The sequence below is a fragment of the Artemia sp. Qi Xiang Cuo genome, chromosome 9 (genome assembly GCF_049724085.1).
Source record: "Artemia sp. Qi Xiang Cuo chromosome 9, ASM4972408v1, whole genome shotgun sequence".
Taxonomy (NCBI): Eukaryota; Metazoa; Arthropoda; class Branchiopoda; order Anostraca; family Artemiidae; genus Artemia; species Artemia sp. Qi Xiang Cuo.
This window is the reverse complement of record NC_142802.1, coordinates 51,455,236-51,480,749: the sequence shown is the minus strand read 5'-3', so window position 1 is coordinate 51,480,749 and position 25,514 is coordinate 51,455,236. Positions and strand designations below refer to the sequence as shown.

Genomic DNA, 25,514 nt, shown 5'->3' with positions numbered 1-25,514 from the left:
GGCATCTACAAGAAATGCAAAACTTATATCTGAGTTCTCGAAGAGATAGTCCCACATTTTGCGCGAGTCTAACATTATATGATTCATAAGAATTTTATTACAGAACGACGACAGTTTCGTTTCTGGAAAATTACGGGAGAATGTAAAAACCTCAGAAAAGATTTTTTTTTCAGTGTCAAAGCGCTGATTTCCAGCCGTTCCCGAGTAACGATGCAATAGTTCGCTCATATCAATAAAAAATGAGCTGCAATTCCAAATGACCTATTCGTGCATTCTATTTCAAATAGAATCCTTTTAAATGTCCGATCATAGCAGTTAATAGATGGTGTAAAATGCTCATTTAGAAATTACCTTAAAAACACAACAGCAACTACTTAAATAACAGAGCAAAATTTATTATAGAACTTCTCTTTATAACAAATCTATAAAGGGCATTAAAACTAATTCAAAACCATAAATAAAAACAAATTAAACTGTGAGGCCTTTCTTTCTTAAGAAGGCGTCCATAGTAGGATCTCTACCTAAGAAATTGCGGATCATCACATCAGCATCTACACTTCCGCCAGGCTCAAGGATTTGACGCCTGTACTCCATCCCTACTTTAGGATTCATGACCCCTTCTTTGGCAAACTTGGATTCAAACATGTCTGCACTGAATACTTCAGACCACTGGAAAAAAAGCATAAAAAAAATCAACTTTTTGCGAAATAATAAGAGAACTGAATGTAGATTTTTTTTTTATTCAAAAAGCATATATTGCAGTACTCACCAACGTGGTGGTACTGTTCTCTTTCGATCCAGTTCAAAATTTATTTTTGAACTTTTAAGATTGAGTGTTTTAGAACAAAAAAAAAATATATTATTGTAAACAAAAAATAATATTTAAAGGAAATTAAATAGCAATATTTTAAACCTGGAGCGACCAGGAAAAAGTCACATAATAAGTGAAACTTAAACCAGATACAAAGTGCAAGACATAAGAGGTGGGCTGCCACCTCCCTGATTCATTATCCAAAGTTGGGGTTACGTCCCATTTTCACTATACTGAAAACAATATACATTTTGAATTGTGAATTTTTTACTAATCAAGCTTTCAGATAAAATGAAAATATTTAAAAATGGATTTTTGATAATTAGTCCTACTATTTTAATAAGGATAATTCTTTTCGTTACTATTTTTCTTTTTAATTTCAGTTCATTAAAAAGCATGGACACATGATGGGTAAATAGCACTTTCGAATCTCTAATTGGCATTTTTAGAAGCAATATGTTTGGTTAGAAGGGAGCAGCTGTCAACCTTCATGTTTGAGATAATTTCTGTTCGTTATACCGGGTTTGTAATGCATTTGGAGGTGGTATTCTTGTTAATACTAAAAAAAATTCTTTTACTAAAATTCAGCTGTAGACTGCTTAATCTGGGCTATTTCTATAATTGGAGACTCTGGCTTGTGGGACTAAAAGTATCATGTTACCCTTCAAGGCATACTTTTTGGATCTTCAACGCCCTGATAGAAATGATTATATCGAAATTTTGATCCTGTGCCTTGAAGGGCTGCAGGGATAAAACGAGGCACTGAAGGGTCGTCAGACTGTCATCTGATCGGTTTCGGTTTTGGAAGAGGACACGCGAACTTTTAATTTACAATGAAATGAACGATCATCCGTTCTTTTTTAAAGGACCAGAAAACACAAGAAAAATCACGTGTGTTCCTTGGGAAGGGCTAAATAATGTCATCTCTAATAATAATACTATTTTGACATTTCCACAGCGAACATTTCCTCATTCTAGTAGAAATGTATTAAATGGGTAGATAAGTAATTGGCTTTGTTACAAATTTTTAGCTATTTTACAAAAGTCAACACTGACTGCAAAATAAAACAAGCATTTAAAAAAGATTAAATGAAACACACAATACCCTCTATTTTCCAATCTTATCAACTCTTGAAACGGCTCTGGCTGTCAAAAATTCCTTAGTGCTACTTTTTCATTATTTAAGGGTCTTTTTTTTTTTAGAAAAAACTTTATTCTTAAAAAAAAACCTTTGCTATTGCCTTTGAACAAATTCAAATATAATCCCCCACCCCCCTCCCCTTTTACGTACGGTACTTTCACAATGTTGCTTTTGGATTATGCAGAAATTTCGAACGAACTTGGTGAAAAAAAATAATTATTTTTTCCGTGTAAAATGTCACAACCTAAAAAACCAAGCACCAGAGCAACAGATATTTCTTTCTAAGCATTGACACAGAGAAAGGTGATAGCCAGCATTTAAACCTTGGACAAAAGTCCACGGCTTCCAAAATAAAAATTTGTAGATAAAACCCAATCTTTTTTTCACCAATTCATTAAATTCCGATTTACCAAAAAAAACTCAAGAAAAAAAGTACAATTTTCAACGGCAGGTTTGAAGTAAATGGAAAATTTCTCACACTCTGGTGCTTGATTTTTAGATACCGAATTGTCAATGCTTAGGAAAAATTTCATTTATAAATACATTAAAGTGATTAGTGCTATTTAAAAGAATAGCACTACTGCCGTTAAGGTAGGAAATGAGGTTAGCAGCTGGTTTCGTATCAGACCAGGAGTTAAGCAGAGTTGTGTTCTATCCCCTTTTATATGGATCATTTTGATGGATTTTGTCTTAAGGAGCACGGGAAAGGCAATGGGAGAACACAAAATCGTATGGGGAAGTAAAACTTTCCTGGACTTAGATTATGCTGATGATTTAAGCATCCTAGATGAAAGTGTGAGCAAAATGAATGAACCTTTAAAGGTTTTCCGAGTTAAGGATGCTAGAATAGGTTTAAAAATCAATGTTAAGAAGATTATGTCGCTAAGGCTAGGAATAAGTGAAGATGAAAAGGGGAAAATGGGTAAGGAAAAGATCGATCAAGTGGACAGCTTCATTTACCTTGGTAGTGTTATTAGTAAAGACGGTGGGTGCAGTGAAGGTGTTAAAAGTAGAATAGCCAAGGCCCAGTGTGTTTAACCACAGTTGAAAACAGTTTGTAAGAAAAGGAAGATAAGTTTACGAACCACGATTGGAATAAGGAAGCTAGAGTGATGACAGTGGTCAAATATGGCTCTGAAACATGGGCGATGCCAAAAACAGGAATATTTGCTAGATGAAAAGTGTGGTTCAACCCCTTTTCCTATGGCTATAATGAGACAAAGGTTGAGATGGCTAGGGCACGGTCTGCGGATGAAGAAAACAGATTGTCAAAGATTGTCCTTTTTAGCCAACTGCCTAGGGCTAAACGGAAAGCAGGTCGTTCTCGGTCAGGGTGAGAGGAAATCGTAGGAAAATATTTAAGTAAAATGGGAACTTCCTGAAAGGGTGTAAAGAGGGAGACTTTGAACAGATTGAGATGGAAGAGGAGCGTGCGTAGCTCTGTTGGCCTAGGCAGCTTGATGCTGCGGTGAGTTTTTAATAGTAATAGTAGTAAAATGATTATTTCCTTTTCAGCCCCACCCTAATTCCAAAGCTCCAAGAATGTTCGTAGAATAATAGAATTCTAGTATAAGAGTTCTTACCAGATATCCGTAATATTGTGCAGGATAGCCAGAGGCAAGATGATTAAAAGTTCCAGCGAAATTTGTACCAGGGATGGTCTCGACATCCAATATGGTCTTATAAAGATCTGAAAACAGTTTCTCAGTATCCGTCACAGTTTCTGTATGTACCTTCTGATCAAATGTAGCCAAAATAATTTGACGAAGATTAAAACCAGCCGCATTGGCTAAACGAGACGCACGCAGTGTTGCCATTAAATCACTTGGTAATGGCTCCCCAGTCTGAAAAACAATATATATGAAATTTAAAATTTTTTGTGATAACAAAAACTACACAATGCAGCATTGGTCATTTAGGCTCAAGGTATGAATGTGTACAGCCATCTTTATTTGTCCAGTAATGAAAACAGCCTACTCTACAGGCAGTACGAGAAGAAAACAATCATTCTCATTCCATCATGCTCCGCCGCTCGTGACTTAAAATTAAACATATTCGCACTTACAAAAGGTCTTTATGCATGCCAAGCATGCCTAAAATATGGGACACACTCTGAGTTACTGAGCACAATTCAATTTAATCCATTCATTTCAACCATCAACACAATTCCAAACAAATTCAGTTCCCTAGGATGAGACAACAGAGTTCTGTACGGAAATACCAAACTTTTTCCATATTTCAACCCCAAAATCATTTACTCAACCACAGTTATCAATCCATGTTTACCTAATAATCTATCTCTTTACCATAACTACTAGCCTTTCCCGCCCTGGGTTGTTATTAAGATAATAACAACGCAAATAAGAATAAATCAAGAAATAAAGAAATGAGCAGTGAATTAACCTCCTTAATGAATTAAGGAGGTTAATTTTCCAACATTCCGTTTTCCGTGCGACTCTCCACTCAACCTACTTGATTCTTAAATTAACAACCAAAAACTGTAATCAACATTAGCTTCTAATTTTTATGACATTTTTTTCGTCTAGAAAGTCGGCATTTAATTTATTTCCGTTTGCATATTAAATGATGTTGCTAATCATCCCATTCAGACAAGCTCAGGACACTTTAAAGCCCATGCATACGAAAATATTCGCTTTAATAAGCACAATAAGCATTTTTATTGTGCAAACTCCGAGAAATAACGAAAACCGCATTTACCTCTGATACAGACGCGTACTGATGTATTATTTTGAGGGGGATGGGGGACAGGCGGGGGAGGATAGCATCCAAAAATAGACACATAGTAGGCAGATTACTTGGAAAATAAAAGAAACCATAAGAAAACTTGCGATAATTTCGAGCTTTCACAGCAGCACGGGTCCCCATCCCACCATACGTGGGTACCTCCATCCATATCTGAAAATTATATCATTCGTCGACCATTGTCTTATCATAGTTTTTTTCTTAATAAAATGGAATCAAAAATTAAATAGCAGCGTTCATTCACAGGAAATTGATCGATATAAAAATTGATTCAATGACAATAAAGTGAAAAAAGAGACGAAGATAGAGAGAGAGAAAGAATGAAAGAAAGAAAAAAAGAGAGAGAGGGGGAATAATCTACCTTATAATGTCCCGACATTCTCTTTAAAGGCTCTTCTTGCCAGCACCAATTTTCGAGCATTTGACTAGGAGCTTCGACAAAATCCCTCTCGACTCTTGTACCACTGAACTTCTTAAATTCAGCCTTTGAACATATGTGGTGCATAGCATGTCCAAACTCATGAAAATATGTTTCTACCTACAACAGAATATTAAAATGTAGAGCTACAATGGTCAGTACACCATGTCTTTTTTTTTATTATCAACAAGAAATTGTGGTTTCAATTTTGATTCAAAAAAATTTTCAAAGGGGACCAAATATAAAACAGAAATAAAAGATGAAGGACAAAATTAAGGATCAAATTTTAGATAATGATCAAGTCCGTTTTTTTTTTACTTTTGGTCCCAGTAAATTTAAAGTTTTTTATTGTTTAAAAAAATAGAGCAGTAAGACAGAGTCAAACTTTAGCGTAAAGAGCGAGGCGTTGAGGAGGGGACAGCCCCTTTCATATACGGAATAATTTCTGTTCGTTTTAAGTTTTAATGTTGCTCCTTACTTTCAGTTAAAAAAAACTTGTTTTTTTTTAATTTAATTTTTGAACGTTTTTGAATTAATGCAGCTTTCGATTTTGGCTCACCGTACATGAATAATTAAAACAAAATTTGCATATTAATTTTACTTTTATTTGGTTAAATGGCTTTCTCGAAAGTTATTTAATCTTATTTACGAACGTTTTTTATTAGTAATAAATATACGTAGCTTACGAATTAACTTACGTAACGAACTTCTATATTCATATATTTTTAATACGTGTGGGGGTCGCCCCCTAGTCAATACCTCGCTCTTTATGCTAAAGTTCGAATTTTGTTCCAATTCTTTTATTCTTATGAAAGTACTGAAAATCTTTGGCTTAAAGAGCGATGTATTGACTAGGGGGCGAACCCAATCATATACGTAATAATTTCTGTTCGTTTTAAGTTTTCATGTTCCTCCTTAATTCCAGTTCGAAAAACTTAGTTTTTTATTTAATTTCTGATCGTTTTTTTAAAGAATGCCCGGAAATCCGGCGCCCCCTTCATAGCAATGTCCCTTCCCCATGAAAAGATCCTCCCACATAACCCCCAACCCCACCCCCACTACCAGAAAAAATCCTCCCTGAAAATGTCTGTATGCTTCCCAATAACCAATACTATATGTAAACATTGGGTAAAATTCATAACTTTCAGCCCTCCCCCTGGGGGCTTTGGGGGATTAAATCATCCTAAAAAACATAGTTATTATATTTTCTACCATGCTGAACAAAATGGCTATCTCAAAATTTTGATCGGGTGACTTTGGGAAAAAAATGGGCGTGGTAGGGGGCCTAGTTGCCCTATATTTTTCTTTGTCACTTAAAAAGGGCACTAGAACTTTTAATTTCCGTTCAAATTAGCCCTCCCACGATATTCTAGGACCACTGGGTCGATACGATCACCCCTGGGAAAAAAAAATAAAAATAAAATAAACACGCATCCGTGATCTTTCTTCTGGCAAAAAATACAAAATTCCACATTTTTGCATATAGGAGTTTGAAACCTCTACAGTAGGGTTCTCTGATACGGTGAATTTGATGGTGTGATTTTCATCAAGGCTCTATATCTTTTAGGGGATGTTTCCCCCTTTTTTTCGCAAATCCGGCTAATTTTCTCAGGGGCTTAACTTTTGATGGGTAGGACTAAACTTGATGAAACTTATATATTTTAAATCAGCATTAAAATCTATTGGTATCAAAATTCGTTTAGAGTTTCGGTTACTATTGAGCCGGGTCACTCCTTACTTACAGTTCGTTACCACGATCTGTATTGATCGCCCTATATCTCATGCACTCTAAACTTTTTTAGTTTGTGTGACCATATTGTTTAGAATTTATTGGGTGGTCTTATCATTACTTGTAGAGCTTGGATTAGAGATATGAATAAACAACCGAAAACTAAAAGCTGGCATCTACTTTCCCGAAAATCATAGAAAAAGAACACTTAAATTCTCCCGTTATGTGCCGGAGATAGAATACTGTTTTATTAAAACATCACAGAAAGTGTGAATTTAATTTTTTCGATTAAACAGAGCATAATTTTTTTTTTAAAGTTCAGGAAAGAATAGTCCCTAAACATTTTCTAGCATACTAAATCAACTGAAAGGAAATATCATTTAAGCAATTTGGCAGCTTCAGGAGTTCCCTGTGGTGCTAACCGTTTTAATTCACAGGCTGGCCGACAAAAGGGTCGTAAAATTTTATGGTCTTTTTCAATCAAATTTCAAAGTCAAACCACAGATTCTCAATAGCTCTCAACGATTGCTGGTCCCCTGGGAGCATTCAATTATGGGATTGTTGTCTTTGTGACGACCAGCCAAAGCCGAGACTCACAAAATGATTTTAAGGTGCTGCATTCTCGAAAAAATAATACGAATTTATTAACATTAAAAAAAAAATTAAGACAAACTAAAATCAGCTAAAGAAGGAGAAAAAAAAGAGGAAGGAGAAAAAAAAGAGATAAAAAAGGGAAAAACTATAGCGACGTTTATCCACCCCCCCCCCCCCCCGCGGAAAATACCCCGCCGGGCGGGGCCCACCCCCCGTGGAAAATAAGGCTTTCCAAATTTGAGAATTTTATTTGAGTTTTTTTCCGTAGGGGGAAGAAATTTTGGTTCTTGTGTATTACATGCCACTCACTCAAGTTTACACTGTGCAAAACTCTTGCTTCATAATTGCTTCATAATTCTTGCTTCATAATATGCAGAATAATTGTACCTGATACATTTTTCATGCAAACCCACTGTACTTTACCCCCCCCCCCCCAATCTGCAAATATATAGCCCAAATTTGTTTCTAAAGTAACGAAGAAACCAACGAAGAAACCGGTTTGTTCTCGAGTTCCACACATCGTAAACTCGATTGAGTGGCATATAATACACAAATACCGGAATTTTTCAAGGAAAGAGAGCCAAATTTCTCGCTAATATTTGAAAACGATCAGAAATTAAATAAAAAAAAACAAGTTTTTTCAACTGGAAGTAAGGAGCAACATCAACACTTAAAACGAACAGAAATTACTAAGTATATGAAAGAACCCTTCCACAAGACCTTGCACTTTACGCAAAGTTTTGATTTTTTGTCGTCATTCTTTAAGAACGATTCCTGAAACACAATGGCCGATAAAGTTAAAGTTTAAAGGCAGATAAAGTTAGGATAAAGTTAAGGCAGATAGACTTTGTTAAAAAATTTATTCCGTATGTTTCTCACTAATAAGTACTATCTGTAAGTAATTAAATAATAAAAAAACAAGTTTTTCAACTGAAAGTAAGGAGCAACTTCAAACCTTAAAACGAACAGAAATTATTACGTATATGAAAGGGGTTGCCTCTTCGTCAAGACCTCCCTCTTTACGCTGAAGTTTTTGTAATAGAATTTTAGAACAAAGCTTATTGTTATTAACGGCCATTGTGTTTCAGGAATCGTTCTAAAAGAATTAGGACAAAAAAGTCAAAACTTTAGCATAAAGAGCAAGGTCTTGTGAAAGGGGCGACTTTTTTCGTATACGTAATAATTTCTGTTCGTTTTAAGTTTTGATCTTGCTCCTTACTTTCAGTTGAACAAACTTGTTTTTTTAAATTTAATTTCTGATCCTTTTCAAATAACAGCGAGAAATCCGACTCTCTTTCCTTGAAAAATTCCGGTACTTGTGTATTATATACCACTCAACCAAGTTTACGATGTGTAAAACTCGAGAACAAACCGGTTTCTTCGTTACTTTAGAAACAAATTTTGGCTATATATTTACACATTAGGGGGGAGGGGGTATAGTACAGCGGCTCTGCATGCAAAATGTGTTAGGTACAATTATTCTGCAAATTATGACGTAAGAATTGTTTTCTGACTTTACTTTACCCCCCCCCCTTATGTGCACATATATAGCCGAAATTATATATTTACCATCTATTCTGTCACTTGTCTTTGTCTTGTCTCGCGCTAAGCAGAAAGAAACTACCGGAGAAACCGGTTTGTTCTCGAGTTTTACACAGCATAAACTTGAGTGAGTGGCGTATAATACACAAGTACACAAGTACGGGGGTATTTTCGGCGGGGGGCAGTTTCCGTGGTTTTCCACGGGGGGGGGGGTAAAGCCGGGGGGTATTTTCCAGGGGATGGGTATTTCAACGGGGGGAATTTTCCTCGGGGAGGGGGTATTTTCTGGGGGTATTTTCTGCGGGAGGGGGTATTTTCTGGGGGGGGGGGGGTAAACGCCGGGTGGGGGGTAAACGTCTAGAACCTAAATTTACATTTGCTTAAAAGAATATAGTATATACATCGTATATGAAGCTCTTTCCATGGTATTATATTAAGATAGTCTGATATTTGTTCTTGGCTTTTTTCTACCTTTAGATATGCCTTTCAAAACATTTGCTGTTCTGAAGCCATTATGTATCACTAATCCACTTTTTCTGACTGACCCTCCAACAAAGAGTCGCTCAGACATAACTGAATTGAGTGGTTTTCATCGTTCCAAGTAGACCCCGGCGCCGCGCCGATGAAGGAAGACCAGTGGTGGAATGGCCAAAAATATCATGTTGTGTCATGCCGCCGATAAGATCTTGGTAGTGCGCTACCAGCGTACTCATAGTTGACCATACAAACTAATGTTTTCAACATTCTTTCTAAATATACAGCTTATATTCAAGACTTATTCAAGCCTATTCATGAGTTCAAAATTCACAAGTCGCTGGCTGGAAACTGGTCTTCTTCGTTATTCATCAAGAGAAGTAGCAATCTGGTAGAAACGAAATTGCTGTGACGTTTCAGAACCCTTGCATAATACGAGTAGTTGAAGTATCTATTAGCTATGTATTCTTAACATAAATAATTATAAAAATTAGTAGTTTTTTTTCATGGAGCATTACTCATACAAAACTTCAAGTACCGTATCACAAAATTTGTCAGTTATCTGGGTAAAAACTTTTAATATAACTTTGAACTTAGAAGCTTAATTTTTTCCTAATGCCTTTTGCCTATATCTGTTTTGTCACCTTTAAAACAGTTGAAATGGGCGACTTTGATATTGATTGTTTTTTTTTTTTGCTCTTTTGGATTCCTAAAAAGCCTTCTTGTAAAAACTCTTGTAAAACTTCTTGTAAAAACTGGTTTTTAATAACAATTTAAAAAAAATGATTTTAAAGTTTTTTTGGCTTCTTTATAGAATATATGTCTTGTAGGCTAAGGCTGAACTGCTGCTTTTTTATTGGTTCTGGCTGCTCTCTTGGATATTATTAATTTTTTCTTTTGGGGATTCATTCCAAATTATAAACAGATAAATACCTAATATCAGTCAAATTATAAACTGCATCTAAAAGGAGTAAATTTATCAAATTGAAAAATACATGATCAACACTTCACATGAGAAATTTTCAATTACAATGAAACAAAAAGCACTTATTGGTATATTTGATATGAAGAAAAATTAAGTGCCAGCTATTTTCTTAGATAAAATATGAAAAGCTCATCTGTTTTAAATTTAACTAAACGAAATAATATGCAGAATAAAGTAGCTCATGGAAGATGATAGGATTTTCATCCTAGTTCGTCACTTTTAATCCAAGCAAAACGTTAGGACACTTAGTATCAGTTATTGAGTTTAAGCTTTGATTTCCAAATGCTCACAAAAATTACCAAATTTAAGAAAGCCGCAACAATAAGTCACATGTGGTCAAAATACTCAAAGACTCTTCCTTGATCCCCACCCAGGCTGAAAGCTTATGCTATGGTCATTTCCATGGAAATCTCCAAAGAGTGTCTTATTAAAATAGCTTTTAAGCGTAGTTAGGGGTATTTAGCCTTTTTTGCTTTTCTTCAAAGCTTTGAAAAAAGTGTTATAATATTCCAAATGTTACATTTGTTATATTTGAGCATATTTTTGATAATCATTTGTGGGGTGGTCGAATTTTTTAAGCCAAGGTATATACTTAGGAACGTTACGACATCTAATACCCTAAGCCCATAAGACTGTCAAAGACTCCCCCTTGAACCACACAAACTTAACGCTTTTATTAAGATCTGGCTTTTTAATTTTACTTGGGCACTGGACCAAGGGCGCCACTGTCACTCGAGCGCAACGTTAGGCGGGTAAGTCAATATCACTTTTGTCACACCTATTTGTTTTAGTGTGAATTTGCCAGGTACTTATGAATGAATGTTTTCAAAGTAAACCCGTTTCATCAATAAGAAAAAAAATGGGTTGGACACATATGTCCCTTTCCCTTTGGACGACAAAACCATGCAAGTGCTGTATCAAGTATATCTCACGAAAATCTTATTAATTTTTTTAAACTTTTCAACTTTTTGGCATCCCTGCTTTCAAAAAAAAAAAAAAAAAAAATCAAGGTACTATCACTTAAATATAATAACTCCCTATGCCCCCCCCCCTCTGGATACCATCTTGATAGGATACCGTCTCTGCTTTAAATAAAAAAAATAAACTTTTGGCAGCTCTGCTTTAAAAAAAATCGAGGTATTATCATTTAAATATGATAGCTCACTACCACCACCCCCCCCCAGGATATCACCTTGATAGGATGCCGTTTCTGCTTTAAATTAAAAAAAAATAAATTTTTGGGATCCCTGCTTTCAATAAAAAAATTTGATATATCATTTAAATGTAATACCTCCCGACCCCCCCCCCCTCTGGATACCACCTTGATAGGATACCGTCTCAGCTTTCATTAGAAAAATAATTTAATTAATAATTAACTAGGTAAACACAAAATAACGTTAAACAGCTTAGTGTTCCTTGAAAAAAAAATTTAGGGTATGAGTAAAGGGGTACAAATACAACAACAAAAATGTCGAAATTATTCAGATATATCTCAAATGACTGAAAAACTGAGTTATAGATTCGCCGCGGCATTCAATAAGATCCAAAGAATCTAATTAAAAGGGAACACACACAAAAGCCAAATTATGCCAGTAGTCTATGATAAATCGCAAAATACCCAAGACAATGAAAAAGTCCTAATGGAGAGCCCGGGGTCTATCAAAATATATCAATGGTTTCCTAGGGAATTTGATATCATTTTCTTCTGTCTCCACTTTAAATGAAAAAAGTAATTATCTTTTTGGCATCCCTGCTTTCAATAAAAAAAATGAGGTATTATCATTTAAAAATGATAGCCCCCTATCCGCCCTATAGGTAATAATTTACAATTTATTTATTAAGAATATTTTTGGGGTAACTTCCGGTTCAATCTTTAATTCCCCAACCTTATACAGAGCTTAATCTATAGCTAAATTTTGTCTCAATAGAAGTTTTTTTTTTTTTGGGGGGGGGCGGGGTAAAAATGTTTCAGAAAGAACATTGTATTTTCTATCAGGGTTCAACAATTGAGTATTAAACATTAAGAAAGTCTTATCTAAAAACAGCAAAAAAAAAATATGCAAATTTAGAATTCAACTGTAGAAACAATCTCTCGGCTGTCAATTTCAAAATCCAACTGAAGGCTGAAGCTGTATAGTAGTGAATGCTTTCTATAATTCTATTCAACTTAAAAATAAAATTCTTGACTATGAATGATGTAAGAAATAGCGATTAGGAAACTGCATTCGAAATGACAAACTCATTTCATGAAGATGAGTCTTTTTTTGTCAGCATGTGAAGAACTGTGTATATTGCAATATTTGCAATTGCATGTTTTATGTTTCGGGTTCTTCTACAAAGTAACAAATGAGACAATAATTCATTAATAAGATAGTGGTGAAGAATTATGGTACGCAAAGTAATATTTGGCAGGGAGAGTCACTGGTGATAAATCGCTAGAATTGACACCATGATTGAGAGATTTTAGGGGAATTGGGGAACCAAATTTTTTTTCGGGGTGACGCATAGGTTTTTGGGGAAATACCTGAAAACTTGTGAATAATGCAAACAGTGCTTGATTTCTAATCAGGCAAATGGAAATACTAAACCACACCAGAAGAAAAAGCTCCGACTTTGCGGTTGACTGAACAAAGAATTGTTGCAAAATTAATTTGACGTCGACCGAACACCACCGCCTCTGCCGGCGGTGGCGCGCCTGCGGCACGCCGGCGACGGTACGACACTTCGGCGGCGTTCGACCGGGCTTCTCGTCGGTGGCGTTCGGTCGATCCGTCGGCGCGGCGTCGGGGTCTAGTTCCAAGAGTCTTCCCTCGAGTCGGATACTGAGAGAGTTAACTGTTACCGAGAATAACTCCAGTTCATTCTCATTAGTAATGAAGTTAAAACTAATTAATGGGATGCTCTTATCCCCTCAAACCCCAATGTGTTATTAAGATATTTTGAAAACTAAATAAGTGCTAACAATTAAATAATTTGTTTAACAATAAATTTTCCATATATTTGGAAAAAAGGGTTTAGAGAAAAAAAAGTCACATAAATAGGGATTAAAAAAAATAAAAAAATTCTTATATATCGACTCTTTTCCTGAAAAATTGATTAGTTTTTTTAAATTGCATTTTGGTGGTGGTGGGGGGGGGGGGGGTACAAAAAAAAGCTTTAAAACACACAAAAAATTTGTTTATGTGCATTTTTATTACTTTTTTACGAGTCGGACAAACATTTCAGGGGGGGGGGGCTAACCCCCTACCCCCTAGATGAGCCATCAAGTGCTTAGCTGCAGGCTTTTCAAGGTGAAAAAAAAAACATAGCCTTTAGGTTTTTTATTCACCTATTGCCTTCAGAACCTGTAAACTAATAGCTTTATAATATCTCCCCCTTCCCCTCTGCCTTTGTGTAGATAAGCATATAATATGAAATTTATTGATAAAAAGCAGCCACCGGCCGTTGAAACAATCAAATGCTAGAAAATAATTATTGAATAAATATCTTATCAATACAAATAGATTTACTTAAAAACTAGACTATAAAATTATATTATAGGGAGTTCCTTATAAAATTATAAGAGGAAAAACTTGGGTACTGCTAAATCCATGAATTTGAATCCTTTTACACAGGGTAATACACCCACTATTTAGACAATGCTGAATCTTGGGCAAATAATTTGATTAAAATGTGTCTTCCATATTCTGATTCACAACACGTGCCTTAGATTTTAGTGATGATTTCCAGTGAAGTTGTATTCTTTTTGCAAGACGTAATGTTGGAAGTGTCTCTGCTACCCTTACGAGATGAATTTAATTTTAATGTATAACTCGGTACACAGTTAGTTTTATGTATTCATTCTTATACGATTTCTGTAGCTATTTCGATTTGTAGCATTGTTGATGATGTTGAGGTTCTCTTTGTCATTACGATAGGATACATTGACGAAGTTGATTGTCGCCAGTGGCTACGGAACTTCAGTAGTTCATCTACCAACACTCACAGGTCTCTTTCTTCGGCACCCATCTTTAGTAAGAACAATATGTAGAGGTGATGGGACTGCTGCTGCCAAAGTGAATGATATCGTACTTGGAAATGTTGAATTCAAGTAGCCAATCTTGTGCCCATCTTGGGATTCTTTGAAGGTGACACTAAAGACTTTGTTGATTCTAAGGCCCTAAAAACGTTGAGTCATCAGCACAAAGAGTAATGTTATTTTCTGTTCAATTACCCATATCGTTCATGAATACAAGGAGTTGAGTAGGACAAAAAAAGAATAGGGTTAAAAATACCCTGAAATATTCTAAAAAGTACTAATGACAACAAACTTAGCTAGAGGCGCCGATTAATGATAAATTGGGGGTAGGAATTTTTTTTGTGTTCTTTTCTTAAAGAATATATTAAAAAAACCTATTTTCAAAATCTAAAGAAAGGAATTTTTGCCGATGGAAATACCCAAAAAGCATATTTTTCAAAATCTAGAGAGGCACCCCCTCCCCCCACTTGGCACCCTGTACTTAGCGCAAGGAATTTCGTCAAAAATGACAGTTTCATTTTATTTCGCATGTTTGAAAAATCTAATAGTTAATATAAAGCTCTTCCTTTAAGCACTTACCTCATCATGATCTAACAGTGAGGGTCTATCTGAAGTTGGCTTAGTAAAGTTTGTGAGCATTGCACAGAAAGGAACAATTCGATTGCCATGTGGATCCAGACAACCGGAGATTAGTGGAAATACAGCAGCATGACCATATTTACCATCTCTTGGGAAGAGATCAAGTACAAAATATCCCAGAAGCTCGCCGGTTTCGGAATCGTTTGCTCGGTACTATAAAAAAAAAAGAAAAATTAAATAAAAATAGAAAACATCAGCAGCAGTGGCTGCACAAACGCTGTGCAGCCAATGTCAGAAATATGATTCCCGAATTACACCAATAGCTGAATCCAATAAGCATGAAGAATTAATAGCATTCGCTGATGACAGTACGTTAGGTAAATCTGCTACATATGAAGAATCCTTTGTACTAAAGTTACAAATGATGACTGAGAAAATTTATCATTAGTTTGATAGTAATCTTTTAGCTATGAACTAAAAAAAGTCACACCTACTTATTATTTCTAGGCAAGAGTTGTCTTATAGCAATGGAGCTTCATGCTTCAAGAGGTCCTATATGCTGCCCGCCCGACCGATACTGGTGCCATATTACACTTTGGGTCAATAGTTTGGATGATATGTCCTTTCATGTAGCCTGATTTCTATTATATTCTTGTCATGTCAATATACTTGTGACTCACATAATTTTAACTGGTCACACATTATAGTTTATGCCCATACTTTGAATAATATGTGCCTTCCCACTGATTTTTTTATTATGTTTGTTTATGATCCTATCGCCATCATGTAGCTTGGCTTCTATAATATTTTTGTCAGCACACTTACAACTCACATAATTTTTACTGGTCCCATATTATACTTTGGGCCAATACTTTGAACAATATATGCCATCTGATTGATAATTTCTTTATCTTTGTTTGTGATCCTATCACCCTCGTGTAGCCTGAATTCTATCAGATTTTTGTCACGTCAGCACATATGTAGCTCACATAATTTTTACAACCCACATTATACTTTGGGCTAATACTTGGAACAACATGTGTCTTTCCATTGATATTTATTTATATTTTTTTGCAATCCTATCACCTTCATGTAGGCTGATTACTATCATATTTTTTTTCATGTCAGTAAACATACAGCTCACATAATTTTTACTGGTCCCACATTATAAACTGAGCCAATACTTTGAATAAAATGAGCCATTTTACTGATATCTCTTTGTTTGTTTGAGATCCTATCACCTTCATGTAGCCTGATTTCTATTACATGTTTTTCAGTCCAGCACACTTGCAGCTCACGTTATAGCAACTGGTGTCACATTATACTTTGGCCCAATACTTTGGATAATTTGTGCAATCCCACTGATATTTCTATGTGTGCATTTGTTATTTGTGATAAATATGGGTGATTTCTCTTTCCTTTTGAATTCTTCTATTCTTAATTCAGTTATCTTTGATCAACCAATCAGTGCTGATAAAAAAGAGGCATACACATTTGACCCTCTTCTTGAATCTATGGTTAATCCTAGTTGCAATTATCACACTACCATTGATTCTTGTTATAAAATTATACCCTCACTGTCTTTAAATAATAGCTTCAATGTATTTTGTTTGAATTTGCATGGGATAAGAAATAAATGGGATAGTCTGAAATTGTATTTGTGGTCTGATAACTCTTGCCCTTTTGATGTAATAGGCTTAACAGAAACATGGTTATCTGATGGTGAAAATTTAATAGCTTATGATATGCATGGTTATGTTGCTGTTCATATCCCTAGAATGGTAGCAAAGTGCTCAGGGGGTATTTCTTTATTTATAAAATCTGATACTGAATTTAGTAGAAGGCATGACCTTGAATCCTTGTTTACATCGGTAGTGTCAAATAGTAGGACAGTTTATTCTCTTGTCATTGATCTGAAAAGCCAGCTTGCATGTAATACTGTTTGTTTGTTTTTATAAGCCCCTTCTTTTTCCAACACATCTGTTCTACGATTTGCTTGATCAGCTTTCTTGTGTGGGGACTTTCTCTAAAAAACGTATTTGTGTTTTGGGAGATTTTAATTGTAATATGCTAAATCCATTTATTAAGAGAGTGAAAAAACAGGTACAAAAGTCCAGATATTTCGATCACATATAAAGCGACCGTCTTCAGTAGAATTACTAAAAACACTACAATACTAAAAATACTAAAAACAGTAGAAATACTAAAGTTTTTAGTATTTCTACTGAAGAAGGTCGCTGTATATGTGATCAAAATACCTGGACTTTTGTACCAGTTTTTTTTTCACTGTTTAAATAAATAGATTTATCCCCATTTGAAAGTTTATTTGTTCGTCTTAGAACGGCAGTGTGGTCTAAGAAAACAACACCTAATTTAAAGGTGTTATGTCGAAAATACGTCGTATATATGAGGCTAATGATGCTGAATGTTCAACAAGTTTATTTTTGTGTCGTATGGGAGCTCTGTTGGATAAGCATTTTCATCTTAGAAAGAGGCCAAGGAATTCCACACCCAAATGCCCATGAATGTCAAGAGGTTCGATCAATGCTACACACACGAAGGCGTCTCTGTTCAAGGCTGCAGGTAAAAGTAAGACAGAGGATGACCTTTTGAAGTATAAAAATGTGCTTACTTCTTCAGTACAGGCAGCCAAAAAGCTCTCTGTTTCGCGTCGAATTGATGAGTGTAAGGGGAATTTGCGAAAGGTTTGGACTGTAGTTAATGAAGCTCTTTCCCGCAAGAAACTCAAACTCTTTCCCATGTCATTACAGAAAAGCTGATGGATCTATTGTGGACAAAAATTCTTCAGCGAGCGCCTTCAATTCGTATTTCACCACACTCCCTTCGGTTCCTATTCCACCAAAGAGCAGAGTAAGTAGCTTTCTCTTAGCAGAAAAGTCATTCTTCCTTTCCCCATGCAGTGATACCGAAATTTCTTGCATAATTTCTCAGCTTCCAAGTAGCCGTTCTGTTGATGGTTTTGGTTTGAGTTATAATGTTCTTAAAAAAAATTAGTCAATTTGTTTCTAACCCCATCTTCAACATAACTAACCTCTCTCTTTCTTCTGGTGTTTCTCCTCGTTTATTTAAAGTTGCTAATGTTGTACCTTCCAAAACCAGCTAATACAGAAGCTAGTGGTCTGGATAAGAAGGTAAACCCCCAAATTACCACAAATTTTAACAATAAACTTCATGAAATCTGAACCCTTATTTCTACAATCAATTTTACAAGAAACTCATTTTAGAAAAACCCAGCTCTTAGGAGTGATTATCAGTTCAAACCTAAACCAACAATCACATATTGGCAAAACCACCCCACAAGCTGGTCATTCAGTTCTCCTTAAACTTTTCAACCCCGCCCCCCCCACCTCCAAAGACCTTATATCATTTTGTTTGAGCTGACTTAGAGTATGCTTGCCAAGCTTGGCACTACGCACTTACCACAGCACATAGACAATTTAAAAAAGGGGTTTAAAAATTATATAGTCAAGGGACCCTTCCACTTCCTCCTACACAACCGCTCTGGCTCGGAAGAGGAGTGCTTTGGGCAGAAGGTTTAATCAAAAGGCTCTTTCGGATCATCAGGTTTCAGGTGTTCTCCCCTGCCGTCATATTCTAACCCACCCACAAAATCCCAATAAATGGATAAAAAAGTTCTATTCTCTGACTACCCATGACCGGTATAGGACATCTTTTATACTCCCCTTTGTCGAGTTTTACCACCACAAGCAGGTAGTTGGAAATAAAATGTTTCCTCGTGTTATTTTTATTATCATTATTTTGTGTTGTCTAAGCCCGAGGCATAAGCGGTAACTAGGAATAACATAAAATTAGAACTTTATTACTAAATGAGGTCGCGCCACCAGCAAAATATAAAGCAAATTCAGCTTAGTAGGGACATTTGATTTATCCTGACTTAGACAATGAGAGAAAGAACAGGTGACAATTTTGTAATACAGATTTCAAAAGTGTACCTATATTGCAGCCTCAAGATTTTTCACCTCAGATACTCGCCCCTTCCTCCTCTTATACCACGCCACGGCCACACGCTATTTCGGGTGCCACTAAAGCTCTTAAAATATCTCATATCCCACGTAAAAAAATCGCAAGTTTTTGGTGGGGAAAAACCACATGGAGCAGTAGCTGTGTACGCTGAGATGAGGGTTTACATTAAAAATATTGTGAATTTGAAATAGAAAAATATATCCATATGTTTACCTTCAAAAAGATGGAAGGGATGGGTCATTCCCATGGATAAAGCATTTGTCTATTAAATCCCTCCTCTTCATAAAGTGAGAATCACGGCCTTACACCTAAGAATAACATAGGTTTGCTAGGAGAAAGTCCCCTGGAATAGTAGCTATGTACGGTGAGCAAAACAAAAAGACTTACTACAGTAGCATCATCATGCCATTTATCCGCCTCTTTCTCTTCTGTAAAATTCAAGCCAAGAATTTCTTCATAAATTTTCAACAGTCCCTGAGTAACCTTTTCCATTGGGAAATAGGGCCGTAGTTTTTCTTTGTTAACTGAGTACCTTGTTTCTTCAACAATTGTAGCATAGTATCTTGTGTCCCAGAAATTAATCTTTCCATTGTAGGGATAGGAATATTGTTCACACTGAAATGAACAAGAGGATTGATTCATCATTAACTCCAATTTCTTTTGTCGCACATTTTCGTAATTAATGAAAAAATCAAAGAAATAGATTTATATATAAAAAAAATCACATGTAGGTGAAAACAAACAAAACAAATTATTGGGCAAGAGAAAAGCAACTTGCGAATCAAAAATTGTAAAAAGGATAGGACGAGTTAGAAATTTAATCAAGTGAATTGCATAGTTGTTTTATTACTTATTGGTTGTTTTTCTCAGAAGTCTACAATATGATCAAATCCATCAGAGAGTCCTAGTTTATATTTTCAACACAGTGATGACAAGCAATTGTGTATACATCTTTCAAGTCAGATTTTTAGCTCTTTTATTTCATAATCCTTTGTTATTCTATCTTGAGTTTTGCCTGTTGCTAATGTCAAGAATTAGTTATATGCTCGAAATACCATACTCTTTGCTTGGCGATATTACAAGGCAGACCCTTGTGAAGTTAAGCATATTAAGAAGGCGAACGTGTGAAAAGCTGGAGCAGGATAAAAAAAAAGAAGAGAAAAATAGTGTATTTTAGACCATCTTTAGCACTAATATTTGAAATATTTCAGTAAAAATGTCAACGCAAAACAAAGAATGCTGGCCAGGATATACACAATTCACTTAAAAAAAATCCAAAATTTTGAAAAAAAATCCCAAAATAACAATACTATAAAATATGTACGCTGAATAAGGGATGTATGCGCAAATATTACGGATGTACGCACAAAAATTAAATAAAATAAAAATAGTGTTACATCTTATACGAACGAATATTTCAACTAATTAAAATATAAGTAGTCTACACATTAAAGTAAACAATAATAAAATTAAAATCAGTGAACGTGTTATCAAATATAATTCATTATCAAAAACCAAATACAACAAGCTATGTGAGTTTCCACAAAAAACTCTTTAAAACTGAAAAACATTCTTTTTAATCTGAACACTATGGTTTTTAAACAACCGAATAAAAGAAGAGAGCATGAAGAATGAAAAATTTAGTCGACTCTATCTCTTCTTGTATTATGGATGAAACAATATAAGTTTTGACAAAATGTGGTATACTCCAAAACCTAGAAAAAGCTGGGTCTCCCAGCTTGAAAAACAATAGCTTGACCTGGAAAAACAAGACTGCTGACTTTTATCTTCTTCTTTTTTCATTCCATTTCAAACAAAAACTGAAATACAAACAACAAGGCATTTCAAAAACCATTTCATATCGAATAAAAAAGATTCATTTCATTTCAAGCAGAAAAAAAACTCTTTATCCTTCTTCTCTCCTGTTTTTGCGATTCATATTAAACTGTCTGTTTTTGTTTTTCTTCTAAAAAGACGTTCAAATTATGAACAAAAACAACAATTTTTTGAGAATTTTGAAAGTCCTTAAAACCCGTTTCTTCAGGACAAAATTATTCTGTGCTAACAGTTGTTGCTATGATTTGCATGAATGGTATACAAATGTAATATGAGTTTAATTATTTGGCATGAACAATATTTACCAAGAAAAAAATGAATGCAAAGCTAACAATAAATTAAATATAACTTATTGGAAAAACCTAGAAATAATATCGTTGATAACTGTAATTTTTCCCCTTAGTTCTATTTTATTTATCCTTGCCGAAGCCAAATAAACACAGCGAAATGAAAGTAGAAAGATTTACCTCCTTCACAGTAGAAGGAAGTATTACTCTTCCCGATTCTTTTTGTTTGAAAAAGTACATTCTAGTTGTTTTCTATTATTTTTATGCAGTGGTATATTCAAACATTATAGCACATATAGTATTTTCTTTCTTTTTTTTGTGTGTAGTCTTTTCTGTGTCTATTTATTTACTCCATTTGTGGTCTTGTACAGTTTTTCGATTGGGCAATAAAATCATCTATTTATCTATCTATAAATATTGCACCATTTTTCCTGAACCGTTTTAGATGTCCATAGGTTATTTTACCAGCGCCTGAACTAGCATTTAGCAAACACTTGCCAAAATACTTTATTTACCTCTTTTTTCTTTAATTCAAGTAGCTCCTCCTTCTCCTTCTTCCATAAAGGCTGCAGCTTATCGCAAAGACTTGTCAAAAATTCAGCTACTTTTTGAGGATTTTTGGCCATTCTCATTTCGTGTATATAACTTGCGTAATTTGGGTAACCCAGAATGTCGACCATTTCTTTTCTAATCCGAATCAACTCTTCGAGAATAGGTACGTTTTCATTCATACACCTATTTGGAAAAAAATAATAGCTAGTATTCAATTGCAGCGCCATGTAGTTCAGGTTTTAATACCAGGGGACTGAGTAAGACAGTTTTTTTTTATCCCTTTCGCAAAACAACTTAGATTTTATTTTATTCGGAAAACCTTCATGCATATCTATATTGAAAAATTTTTCTATACTATTGATATTTAAATTGTAATGTGCGTCCTAAAATATTTAGCACAGACACTCATCTTCAGCAAAATTTATTATAGTTATTCGAAGTATTTGTGACATAATTCATACGAAAAATTTCGAATTTCCCGAAGTCATGACTTATCAACATCGTTTTCACACTGAAAAATGGTAGTAAGCCAATTTTCAGAAAAATTTACAATGCTATTTTTCGAGAAAAAAAATTTAAGGTAAATAAACAAATGTACATAATAGCTGTTCGTTTAATACACATGGATTATTTGAACGGCTGAGCTCACTTTTCAAGTCAATTAACCCAATCCGTAAAAATGATTGGATTAAAGCTGAATCCAAGATAATTGGGATAAAAATCTAATCTATAAATCCATTCCCAACAAACACATAAAAGTAATAACAGAGAAAAATGAGAAAGAAGGATTCTGATGGCCTTCGTCATTTTTAACAAATACGTCATTAACGTCATTTAACGTCATTTTTAACGGGTAGCAAAATTTCTCTCTTTCTGATGCTTGTGTTTACCTGTATTTTTTTGCAAGAAGAGTAAGATAAAAGGGTATTTGAACAAGGGGAGACAGAAGAGATTCTGGCATTGCCTGAAATCATCAAAAAGCGCACTTTTAATACACAACTGTTTCCGATTTTCCGTGGAGGGTTTGGCAGACCATTCTTAGGGGAATTTCCGCGTACACACGTACGGAAAAACAGATACTAATTTGCATTAATGCAGATATTAATTTGCTTATATTAAAAGCAAGGATAATCTACTCTTTAGGAAAACAAAATAAGTGCTACATTTTCATCACTGACATACAATCCAATAGTGGCGGATGAGTCTTAAATGAATGGCATTATACTACTCTGGATATTTTTTAAGTGTCACGGATGGCGATTTACGGATTGAAATATAACCAGTATTTCCATCAAGACAAGGACCAATTGAGGCAATTGGACGATGATTTAAAGTGAATAACTTGGCAAGAAATAATTTCTTTTGATTACAATTTTATTTACACTTTTACACTTACATTTATTCACTCTATCTGTTTAAACTTTGGCTATTATGGACGAAGTATCAAAACTCTTGCTAAAATAATAAAATGACCAAAACATTAGCGTTTATTTCAGATAAAGCGCAAAATTATTTTCTGTTTCTTCTTGTAAAGAATGAACACGACTACAACGTCATTAGATCTTCTCTTCTCCCTTAGATCTCTACAGAACGACCGTCCAAAGGTACAAACGCCTATATACATGAAAAGTCACTTTCCGAGTTAGATATACCACTGAATTCAGCTCAAAAGAAGTGAATCGAATGGTATATGCAAGAATGTCCTAATAAAAACCCCTGCAAATATTTTTCTGGCAAAAACACGTATCTGAAGCATTTTGCCCCATTTGTCAAAGTTAAATAATCGAGATTTAACACTGTCAGCGAACTTTGGCATGTATTTTAATTACATAATTAGAAAGAATACTGTCTAAAACTAATCCTAACTACTTTTCACTTCAATCGTATTTCTAGTGTGACGCATGGGCGGGAAAAGTGCAACAAAACTTGAGAAAGTTTGAAGACGATTTTCTCAGAATAATGAAAAGTTTATACACGCGTTTTTAAATTTTGACAGCCGAGAACTAATTCAGATAAAGATTTGTTTTTCTATATTATGCAAATCAAATATCCAAAAATTTAAAAAATAAACATCAGCACATAGGCCCCAATCCGGGGAGATTACCATTCAATGAAGGTATGTCCACAACAGGAATTACACATCTTATGCGATTGGACAACACCATAAGCAAACTAAATAATAGCAAACGGGCAAAGAAAACAATTTAATTCAACCTTCCTTTTTCCAACAACTTAAGTCTCTAGTAAATACAGTATTCAATTGAAAACAAAGTCAGTTATGTAGATTTGCTCTACTCTTGCTGAGCGCATTTGACCGTGAAATATAATCTTCAGCAAATAATGAATTTCTATTAATTCGAAGTAGCTCATTGGGCAATGTGCACATTGTGCACGAGTCAATATAGATACGAAAATTAAATTTCTTAAAAAAGGTAATTATAACTATGAAGAGTTCGGTATCAATTTGAGCCAAGTCTGAAAAAGTAACGGTTGAACTATTGGCTTATAGAGTAAACTAACAACAGTTAAAACAATCCCAGCTGGATATAATTTTTCACACCGTTTACTTTCAAGTTGAATACTTAAATACTGTAACCCTTTTTGTGATAATTTAATAATTTAGAAAAGAATTTAGTAACAGATTCTGAACTTATTGTTATAGAAAACCGACTTGGTTCATTTTAATACCGAGCCTTGTTTATCCCTTTGCGAAACTGAAAATAATGCCTACTTTGACTGGTATGCCGTTGCAAGTATTTTTCTTGTTTCAGATCTTTTGCACTTCCGAAGAACTGGGAAATAATGAGGATATTGTAATGTAACAACATATTTTCCTTCCTCATCCTAAAACACAGAAGATTAACATTATTTGAAACGACCAAATTGAAAAGCCTGTCCAATTCTATCCTAGCGTATAAATATGACATACTGGAAGCGTATTTGAGTTTTCAAGGCAGGGATTTTGTCAAATTTGCACAAAAGTCGCATTTTAAATTTTAGTGAATTAAACGCTTGTCCATTTTGTTTTTTAGAACAAAATGGCTTTATTTTACAAATCTGGTCACCAAAAGATTAGAATAAGATTATAAACATTCAATATTTTCTGTCTAGGTCAACATAAACCCTTTCACTAAGATGATTTGAAAAAAAATTAAAGAGACAAGAAGGAAAAAGTCACACTAATTAATTTGTAATTTGTGGTGGGGTTGATCCAACTGGCTCGAGGCTCCGGCCTCAAAGGCCCATTGCCTCCAGACCCAAGGCAGCTGAGCTTGCAGGTGGCTTTAACTTATTTGTGTAAGTTAAAGCCATACTTACACCAGGTCTCATGCAAAATCTACTTTGGAAAGCTTCCAAACTTCGAACAATATCTCCCTTTAGATTTGGTTTAAAACACAGTTTTTGATATTATTATGCATGAACTACTTGGATAACTACTTGCTTTTCGGGCATTTAAATTTTGCTATATGATACAGTAACAAATGCATCTCTTTTGTTTTTTCTCGGAATATGATATAATTTCATATACAACCTAATGACTGTAGCAGTTGAAAACTAATTTTTCAAATCAATATTTCTCAAAATGCAAGGAGGTCCGTAGTATTTTATTCACAACAGGAGTAATGTTAATTTCCAATAAATTGGAAAAAGTTGATAAATTGGAAAACAAAAAAACGTCAAAAAACGCATAACAAATTTGTTCATATCCATTTTTGTTATGTTTTAACGAGTTAGACAATGACTAGTTGACAAAAAAACGTCAAAAAATGCATAACAAAT

General features: G+C 34.6%; 1 protein-coding gene across 3 annotated transcripts in view; it reads right to left on the bottom strand.

Moving 5' to 3' along the window:
* Positions 1-380: 380 nt before the first annotated feature.
* LOC148948775 (thimet oligopeptidase-like) overlaps positions 381-25,514 on the bottom strand; it is a 136,786-nt gene continuing 111,652 nt past the window's right edge. For all 3 annotated transcript variants that reach the window (XM_089094671.1, XM_089094668.1, XM_089094669.1), the window contains 7 exons: positions 24,466-24,578; positions 21,698-21,917; positions 19,447-19,674; positions 15,055-15,267; positions 5,077-5,253; positions 3,536-3,796; positions 381-669 (listed from right to left, as the gene is read on the bottom strand). In XM_089094671.1, coding sequence (XP_088950797.1) covers positions 469-669; positions 3,536-3,796; positions 5,077-5,253; positions 15,055-15,267; positions 19,447-19,674; positions 21,698-21,917; positions 24,466-24,578 — 1,413 coding nt within the window. In that variant the 3' untranslated portion in view covers positions 381-468. The remainder of the gene's footprint in view (positions 670-3,535; positions 3,797-5,076; positions 5,254-15,054; positions 15,268-19,446; positions 19,675-21,697; positions 21,918-24,465; positions 24,579-25,514) is intronic.